We start from the raw sequence: 10,067 nt of genomic DNA, 5'->3' as shown, positions 1-10,067 counted from the left end.
GTCAATGCGTTACTGAAAATAGTCCACTTCCCAAATAATAGCTAGTCAGCATCGATTCCATGGACGATCCCGTTTCATTGCTACAGTCAGTATGTTTACTGGATGATCTCCGAAAATATTCTACCCAATCAGTCCAACAGAAGAGTTCTCCATCTGTAAAAAAAAAAAAAAAAAAAAACTTCATAAACTTTCCAACCCACTTCCAGTGACTCACATTCCGCCGATTCTGATGAATCCCTTCCAATACGGATTTATCTGTCGAGCCAAACGTCACTTGCAGCGGAGGATTTATCTCCGCCTGCTGTTTCCTGTGTCACCCGCTCTCCAGCTCTATTTGCAACCTCTCAGATCATCTCATACCTTCTCACACTTTCTCCCTCTCTTGGACTAGAAACAAAAGCTTTTGGCCTACCATTTTCAAAGTCATTAAACACACACACACAAAGGGAAGAGAAAATATGGAGAATTCAATGCATGTATTTTTTTTTTTTTTTTTTTGCTGATGAGCATATCAAAATCTAACACAAATACAAAGAGGATAAACTCGATTGCTTTGATGCCAAGCCATTTTGTTTCTTCCCCAGGCATCTCAACATTAGATTCCAGTCAGGCGGAAAATCCTTAGTGTGCAATTTCCCCATAATGAACACCTGAAAGAGAAAATTCGACATAATGAAAGGAAGATTGAGACTCAACTCGACAAAGGCTCTTCTCGGTACGCTTCGGTATAATCATCATTGCCCCCTTTGACAAACTCCCCCACCTAATGTCACCTTCATTCTCTGCAGCCCGTCGAAAAATTACAGTCCGCCGCCGTTTCCTAGCCAGTCAATGACCGTCCCCGGCTTTTCGTTCCATTTCGCCGTTACGCTCATCCCCTTCCTTATCTGCCTTCTAAGTGTACTTCTTTCTGCTGAATAATTGAAGCCTGGACACAAAAGATAATCTGCTTTTTTCTCTTACTCCCTTCGTTAACTACGGGTTTCTCTCCTCCGTAGTGCATTATCAGATAAATCACAGACAGCAGGAACATCCCTGCACACTCCCTCGTACATCCAAACCAGACATTAAAAGCACCAGGGAAAGCATCCAACACGCCCATTTTATTCAGATTTGTGTGCCGTGGCAGACCGGGTAATGGAGCGTGTTGCAGTGGAAAACAAGTAAGGCTAAAAAAGACAAAATGATGCACCGGATCAGAGCTGCACTAATGGGTTTAGGTGATTCTGCTCTGGACAGAACATCAGCTCATTGGCTGGGAAAATTCTTGTTGTGGTGTTCAATGAAAAGTGGTGCAAAAAAAAAAAAAAAATTAAATAAAAACCTGAGCATATGATGATGGCTTCAGTATTTCCTAGTCTGCGCTTTTGAGGAGCAAAGATACAGTCGTGTTTTCTGTTGCTTTGCAAATTCACTGGTCAGAGTTCTCCTACAAAACGTTGGCGCAGAGCAAAATAAAGCAATGAAGCTAGCAGCGAACGTCTTTCATGTTTTGTCACTTCCCTCCAGGGAATTTGTTTTTTTTTCCACCTGGTGTGTTTTCGTGCTGTGATGAAAAATTGATCGTAAAGGCTGCGACTAAACCATATTTCCACCTATTTGTGTGAGGTTAATGGGAGATTTTCGGAAATAAAAAAAATAAGAAAAGAAACAACATACACAGAAATAGATGTTAAATTCAAGTTTTAATATCCTCAGCAGTTCAATAAATTAACATTTACATATTAATACGTTTATCAGGTGAAGTAGTATATTCCTCTATAAGTGTACTTTTATTTCAGATACCGAGAGCTTGTGAGAAATTATGAGCCATACCTGACTGGGTCATTTTTCCAGTGAGTGAACTACAAGAGAGTAGTTAGAAAAAAGTGAGAGGAGTAGAAAGGAAGAAAATTTCACAGACGTACAAGCGATACAGTACTGCCCGTCAGGATCGATCCTGTTACAGACATCCGGCATGAATGAGTAAATTTTCCCTAAGTGCACCTTCAGGTTTTCAGAGTGATCCAGTTCTTCAAAACCGTAATTGTAAACATGGATTTATTATAGTTATTCTTGGAAAGGAAAAAAAAGAAAAAAGAAAAAAAAAAGAAGTCTAGCACTAATGTAGCACTGAATATGTAACACTGGAGTAAATAAAAAATAAATAAATATGCCAAGACTAATATGTTCAGTAATATATATGTTATTCAGGACTAAGATAAATGCCACGATATTCTATAAATACAAAGGCGGTACCTCAGGACAGCATACTGACATTTTCAAATGAAACACTGGTTCAGTAAGAACCTGCCTAGACGTGGAAGAAAGGCACTCCAGAACATCTCCCTTTCTCTAAAACGTTCACGAATCCACTTTTCGAAATGTGGCTTAAACAGCGACGTACCATTTCACAGTCGGACCCAAAGCGCATCATTCCATTTTCATGGGTTTCAGCTTTTTTTTTCTTTTTTTTTTCTAAGGCTCAAACTGATTCCAGTGACTGCATGGAAATTACAGCATATGCCTGACATGAAAGCAGCAGAACTCAAAGTGATAAATCACTGAACTCTCTCTCTCTCCTTCTCACACAGCAAACAACCTGATGCTATTTTTAGCCCCTGATCTATGAGGTGCACTGGGATCTATTTACAATCTGTGTGTTAGACTGTAGTTACACCCTCTTTTTCTTTTATCGCCCCGGCTAAACCACCCCCCTCCCCTTTCCTTCTCGCTATGACTGAAGTGAGAGTGAAGATGAGTGCAGAAGAACTACAGACCCCAGAGGACACGGCGAGACACCCCCTCGCTTTCTTCCCTTATTGTTATTCATTAACGTGGAGAAAAATGTAACATTACGCTCTGCTCTATGTGCAGCATTACGGAAAGGACGCCATGCCAAGTAGTCATTACATTACATGTTTCTCCCTCTATATTATTCCCTTTCTTTCCGTCATTACTGGCTAAAAATGACTTCTATCTCTCAGCCGCTGCAGCCAAGCGGGAGTCCTAGAGGAGTTGATAGAGCGTTTCGATGCCTTCCGTCGCAGCCTTTCACGCTTTCCTCTCACTCATGCTGCGTTCTGTCTATTACATCTCTGTCTGTGAGTGCACTGAAAAGCCGTTTTATGAGATCGCGAGAATTGTAACACTGCCTCTGATAGAGTAGAGAGGATGGCATGAAAGGCTGAAGCAATGGCACTTTTTTTAAAGGTGCGTTGTATCCGTACTTCTTACAAGCTCACACTTCTGTGGTGTTGCTTAACGAAGTTTTCTCGATCCTTCTGAGGTCGTTCAGTCCCTGAGGCCACTGATTCCTTTTCATTTCCCTGCCTGAATACACTCGATCCCTCTTTCTCTCGCTCCCCCTCCTTCTCCTCTCCGATCACACTACTGACGTCGCTCAAGTCGCCCAGGTGCTCCACCGAGTCGCACTTCTCCAGGTCGGAGGCGATGGTCTGCAGGCTGATGACGGATAGCGAATCTGACCCTGCCCTCTCAGCCCTATGGCCCCACCCCTCCTCCCTGTGCTTCTCGACCCACTGCCTGGTTTTCTCCTGATCTGCCCAATCGTTATCCATCAGACTCATCCCTACTCCCCCATAAGCCCCTGCCTGTATGACGCCCTCGGCCTCCGCCCCCACGGGTGAGCTCCGCCCTCCGCGGACTCTGTTTCTCTGCCTGGCTGCTCGAGCACGCCCCCTCTGGGCGTGGATCTGCTCGCTGATTTGTTCGAGGTTTCGGAGAGCGATGGAGTAGCGCGTCTTTACTTTTGCCACCCGCTCCTCCAGCTGGACCACCTTGGCCTTGTGCTCCTGCAATGGATTTTATCTCAAATTAGGAATCGACACTTTACAAACCTCGATCTGTCTTCATACAGAACCTATATGCATGCACATTTACGTATAGACGGTACATATACATAACGTGTCCAAAATATACAAAGCCCTCCAGAAATATTGGCACTCATAAAAATGAGCAAATATTGAAAAATAAAGAAATAAATAAAAACAATAATGACACTTCTACTTGCTCCAACAAAATGAGAAACCCCTAAAGAGCAGTTTAAATAATGCACACAAATGATGATTCTTGAAATAAAAAATATTTATTCTTAATTTGTTTTCAGAAACTCTGTCAACTCTCTGGATGTTGCCTTTATGTCCTGTCATTATCTTTACAGCTAAAGCTTTTGTCCTCGGGCAAAGCAAGTCTTCCTGCTCCACTTCAATACAAACTTTACAGAAAACTCTCTCATCTCATACCAAAGAGCTCAGCTGGTACATCTCTGCAGTCTCTGCAAACAGTTTGCATATTTTAAGGTTATTGTGAGGACCCTGGCAGGGACTATAAATCAATATGTCTATCAAAGCAGCATGAGATCTATTTGTGCGGTGAGAGGAAGAAGAAAAAAAATAAAAAAAAGCCTTCTCATTATAAGAATAATTTGTGTGAGCCATGTACCTCCAAGATGTGGTTGAACTGGGCCTTGAGTTCAAAGTATGGTTTAGACTTCATGATGACCCTCTTGAGAGCTTTCTGTAGCGTCTGTACTCGCGCCTCGGCCTCCTGACATAGCTGCGTGACCCGCTGGTGTTCTCTCTCGCTCCGCAGACGCTCCTCCTCGGCCTCGTTCACCTGCCGAGGGCCACATCACACGCATCAGCGATCACGGTCACTCCGAGCTAAACGCTGCTCGCCTCATAAGCTTTTAATCTTCGTGCGCCATTTACAACAGACGTGCAGCTGTCTACGGTCACGGCGTTATACTGTTCACTGTACTGTTATATCACGTTTAATGTTTTCCTCTTCTCTGCTATCACCCTGAGGCTGCTTCTCTTGTAATAACAGGATGCCATAAAGTGATTTATTCCTCTTATACCACAGCAAAGTCATTTCCTGTTATTACTTATAAAAATTGTAAACAGCCATTCCATCAATATCTGCTCTTTTTTTTTTTTTATTCTTGAAGCTAGTAAGCCAAAAATATCAGCTTTTCGAATTTACTGAGAGCGGGGTCAATAAACGGCTCCTTACAGAAATCTTCAGCCACTTCATCACTGTTTCCACATTTTTCTTGGTTAAACAGCATTCAATAGTTTTTTGAACTGTTTATTATTTGGCTTCGGTTATGCAAAGCGTTCACCCAACAGGTCCTCGAGTAACTTGTTGCTACAGAAAACGATAACATGCTGACCGCATCCATTACACACTTGACCAATCTGGTTTGAGAATTCAACGGCGACAGGGTATAAGGCGTTGTGGTTATCGTACACTTCCAGACCTAATCCATACAAAAACATTTGATGTGTGAACAAGTTGTGCAATGTAAGAATTCTACTTTTACACGTTAATACTGTTAAAGCACGAGCAGAAATCCGAATAAAGACTTGTAACCTTGATCAGTATGTGCAGGTACGCATTAATCACCATCATTGATTGGTCCCTGAGAGCAAGTGTTTAAGCGGCAGGGGGTTGACAGAATCCATGGGAAAGCGTTAATGAGGTAAGAACACTTACCTCTGAAGGACTGTGTTTATTATCTGCCCTCTCAGTGAAATTGCTTTATATGTGCGTGCTAAGTAATTATGCTTTTCTAAGGCTTAATATTTCATCATTTCTTGTGACTCACTTTCATCTAGCAGGTATGAGCTGTGCATAAAGAAAAAGCCTGAATGTCACATTGGATTATGGCATTTTAAACTTTTGTGCACGGTAAAGCTAAAAGCTGAAAAGGCTACTTTCTCTGTTCTGGCTTCTGTCAAGACGGATCAAAGTCTCTTTAAAATGCGTTACCCATGTAACCTTGACATTTCCGAAGGTATTTTACCTAGTTAGAAGGGTTTAAAGAAGACCGAACGTGCTTAATAGTTCTCCATAAATTTAAACGGAGTACGGTCGTCTTTACAGTTAAAGAGTTTATTGCTGTCTTTTATTACTTAGCCTATTGCTTTTATTGCTTATTCTACCTTGGCTGTTGCGTGATTGAGCATCTCCTGCCAGGTTGGATCCAGCGTGTTCCTGTCAGCCAGGAGGCCCTGCTCAGCCACGTACACCATTTCCCTCGCAGCCGTGTGCATGGAGACGGCCCGCTCGTAGCGCAGTGCTGCCTTCTGCGTCTCCTGTTGGGCCTGTCGGCAAAAGTGACCCATCAATCACGTCGACTGGACAGCCGTTCATTAGACAATTTCTTAAACCGTTCATTAAGAACCGTACCTGCGATGATAAATTCTAGCCATGAATCCTGTAGACGTGTACAAGAATGAACGCGATTCTGTGCTATGCGAGGATGTGAGCCAAAAAACCAGATTAAAAAAAAAAAACAAAAACAAACCAAAAAAAAAAAAGCTGACTCATCAGAATAAGGAATTGCTGTGCTAGAGTGAAAAGCCTGCAAACAATCGATAAATGGAGGGAACTCGTAACAGCAGGCTATAATTCAGACGGCTAACTTAGTGAAAAAATGTCACTGCCATCGAGCATGATGTCTAACTCGGTTTTGGACAAAACGTTCCTAAATGAAGATCGATTCAGAGTTATGGGTTGTAAAGGGTAAAAAAATAAAAAAAATAAAAAAATCAAAAGACCAAATGAAAGCACCCAAAAAGCCTCCGCAGATGCACAAGGTTGCTTCAAGTTTAAGGTCACGACAAAGAGATTGATGGCAACGCCTGTTAGAGCATGGGCATAATTTTTGCCACGATGCGCTTCAGCTGTCCCAGGCAGGAGCAGGTCCTAAACCTTTCTGTGCCCTGAATACCAATTCTGAGTAGATTATACAACAGCGGTAGCCAATATTGCCTTTAAAGATCTGCACTCCTACAGAATTTACTTCCAAATCCAATCGAACACAACTCAGTCGAGGTCTTCGGGGGTATGTGAACAGCATAGGCAGGTGCATTAGATTAGGAGAAGGAAACTACATTCTTCGGGTTGTTAGATGCTCGCTGGTATGTTGGAAAGTCCTGTGACGGAGAATTAGCATAGAAGAAAAACACTACATCTTAATAAACACTTATTAGGCTTCAGGAATCGGCCCGGTTTACGTCTCGGATAGAGCGTGCTCGGCGAGAGGCTAAGCAGGTCAAACTTCAATCCAATTCTGTTTCAATCACACAAACCAATTCTGTTTCAATTGTTTTCAATTACACCCTGTGGCCTCGGCTGAGTGTTTTCCACCAGCCCAATTACATGTTTGAGATTGGATGCTAACAATGCTAATGAAAAGTGATCTGCAAATCATATCTTGTGTTTGCCAGGGGTTAATTGTATTAAGGAACACATGGACTGTCCTGCCCTGTAATGATCATTAAGCCAAGAGATATTTTCTGGATCACTTTCTCCACGCTCGTTTAACGGAAAACATTATTATCATTCCTGAGCAGCGCGAGGACGAATACTCTGAACGAGGATTTCGGCATAAAAGATTTAATTGGTAAAACAAGAAAGACTCGCTGAGTCACGCACCTCTTTCGCTAGTCTACGGGCTTCGTAGTACGGCCGGGCTTTTTCTATGCACGCACCGAGCTGGGAGCCCTGAGCGTTAAGTTTGCGTGCAGAATCGGTGAGGATTTTCCTGTAGCTCGACCGCGCCTCCTTGAAACGAGAGATTCAGAGATAAATTATTAAGACTGACATGTAAAAAAAAAAATGCATGTTTGATTCATGCGTATTTGCTAGATTATCATAAAACATCACATTGCAACAGGGATCAGGTCTAACCATCATATTCTGTTCAATACACTCTTAGACACAAGGGTTCTTCAATGTTTCTACATAGAACTGAAGAAAAACCTTAAGGGTTTTAGATTTATGTAAAAATACAGAGATTTTTCCAAGAAATACACACAATCCTAACAGTACTCATGGAAATAGGATAATGTTTTGGGAGATCTTTTTCCCCCCTCTACTGACCACTCGCTTTCACTTTTATTTTACACACTCATCTGGAAAACCCACACACCTGCTCATTATCATGCAGATACAAGTCAAGACCGTCAGTTCATCTTCACATTAAACACTAGAATGGTTAATCTCTGTGTATCATGGCATGGCAAGGTTGGAGGAATCTCCTGGGATTTTTTATTTTTATTTTTTGACACAAAACGGTCTACACAGAATGGTGCAAAAAAAAAATCCAGCAAGAAGCAGCTCTTTGCCAGATATGCATGGATGGAGGGATACATTAACAACAACAATAATGTAATAATCACTGTTTACAACCATGTTGATCAGAAAAGTATCGCACACTTCGAATCTTTGTGTGTATAGGCGACTAAATTTACAAGCTACAACAGTAGAAGACCACATCAGGATCCACCGCACAGCTGAAAGCTGGAAACATGACGATTTTCTAAAAATGATCAAACTAGCCTGTCTGGCTCCGACAATCAAGCTATGGTCGGAGTCACTGAGGTTACATTTTGTTTCCTCATGCGAAGATTACCTGAAACACGTGACCTGCTTCTGCATGATTTTATTTATTGCACCACTGCTACATGTTTGAGCAGGAGTACAAGCATTCCTATTAAAGTGGATTAAAATCCAGAAGAGTTTAAAAAATAAAAAAGGGCGAGGTCAGCACCATCATCCTCGAAGTCTTACACACATACACATGGATCGGTGAGATATTAATTTTCCCTATGTATAACACAACTGATAAACAACACTCTAAAGGTCTATCAGATCCTGGCTTTGAAAATCTGCTTACTCATAATATCTGACCAGCAGGACTGACCGTGATGGCCTGTTCTGATTCTACCCCTAAAGAGAAACTCACATCCAGTTGAAGCTCCAGTCTGTTTATTTCCTCACTCGCCTGGTTGAGATGCTCCAGTTCCTCCTAGGCATGGATGCACAACCAGTTTAAAACAGTAAATGTAAAGACTAAATAAAACCAGTACAAACTGATGCAATACAGAAATAAATCTCTGAGAGCAGGTTTTTTTTCCCCCCTGTAATTAAATTATACCAATGCGTATTTTAGTGATAATAAAAATGTCTACCTGTATTCTGGGATCCAGTTCTTCGTCTTTATACTGATCCTCATCCTCTTCATCGTCCCGCACCGTGATCCCACCGGTCCCGACACACCCAGCCTCGGATGCTGGGCCATTGCTGCTGATCACAGCGCTGAGTTTCCGCTCCTCCTCTGCCTCTACACCGGGAGTCTCTCCCCTCCAGTCCCGGGCCTCGAGCTCACGAGAACCGGGGGGATTCTCACGCAACCTCCCCGGCTCCATACGCGGCCTATATGACCAGACGGTCCAGTTATAACAAAAAATAAATAAATAAATAACATGCGATATGTATAAGTGAAAAAATAGAAATGCCAGATGCTTAATGTTTGAGTTCTGCAAGGAGAAGCCTTCTTGATTAATTTGCAAGGAAATTATTAGCATGCTAGCTAGCTAGCTGGTTGCTACTGACAGGAGAATTTCCAGACCAAACCGTTAGCCAAGTGCATTTCCAATATGTCTACATTTTAATATACGGAACGAAAGTAACGCAGGCATTAATGAAATGATAATAATTATTAACAAATAGTTACTACCTTTGTTTGAATATGTTAAGACTCCTGTCATCCCCTGCTTTCCCTGCCCGAAGGAAAAGTGTGTCAAGGATTTTCCCCCCTCATCTTGGAAGCTCCTCTGGAATAACCCTCTGCTTTCCAAATGGCACAGTCTCACTCTTCCCCATATTAACATGTCCTAACATGAGAAACAAAATCCCGACCATTATGGAGACTTTCCTAACCCGGGAACTCATTATATTACACTATATCAATTTATTTGAAATACTTTATCTAAATGAACTGCTCTCCAATTTAAGCTACTCAGTGCTTATAAGCTAACAAGGATTGGTTCCCAGAACGTTCCGGTAACGTTTGTTTTTGGTTCGTGACGATCTTTTTAATTACCCGTTTAATTTTCCATGTAAGTTTTCCTTACAAAAATTACAACCCTTCCTCTGGACATTATGACAGTGAGAACATTCCCATAACATTTAAATAACCTTCCTGTAACCATAGTTTTGGAGAACGTTCCTCTAACGTTTCCGGTAATGTTTCTTGTAATTGTTAAATGCTT

At 41.9% G+C, this 10,067-nt stretch overlaps 1 protein-coding gene across 2 annotated transcripts; it reads right to left on the bottom strand.

The window, feature by feature from the left end:
* Positions 1-1,666: 1,666 nt before the first annotated feature.
* sh3bp5lb (SH3-binding domain protein 5-like, b) lies at positions 1,667-9,683 on the bottom strand. Of its 2 annotated transcripts, XM_058405259.1 has the most exons (7): positions 9,533-9,683; positions 8,985-9,228; positions 8,759-8,821; positions 7,447-7,575; positions 5,949-6,110; positions 4,444-4,617; positions 1,667-3,794 (listed from the first exon to the last, which is right to left on the bottom strand). In XM_058405259.1, the coding sequence occupies exons 2-7, from the start codon at positions 9,219-9,221 to the stop codon at positions 3,213-3,215; spliced, it is 1,347 nt and encodes a 448-aa protein (XP_058261242.1). In that variant the 5' UTR covers positions 9,222-9,228; positions 9,533-9,683; the 3' UTR covers positions 1,667-3,212. The 2 variants fall into 2 exon arrangements, with proteins under 2 accessions (XP_058261242.1, XP_058261243.1); XM_058405260.1 differs by lacking the exon at positions 7,447-7,575.
* Between the last annotated feature and the right edge of the window lie 384 nt (positions 9,684-10,067).

The sequence above is a fragment of the Hemibagrus wyckioides genome, linkage group LG12, assembly GCF_019097595.1.
Source record: "Hemibagrus wyckioides isolate EC202008001 linkage group LG12, SWU_Hwy_1.0, whole genome shotgun sequence".
NCBI lineage: Eukaryota > Metazoa > Chordata > Actinopteri > Siluriformes > Bagridae > Hemibagrus > Hemibagrus wyckioides.
This window is presented reverse-complemented; position numbering and strand designations above follow the sequence as displayed.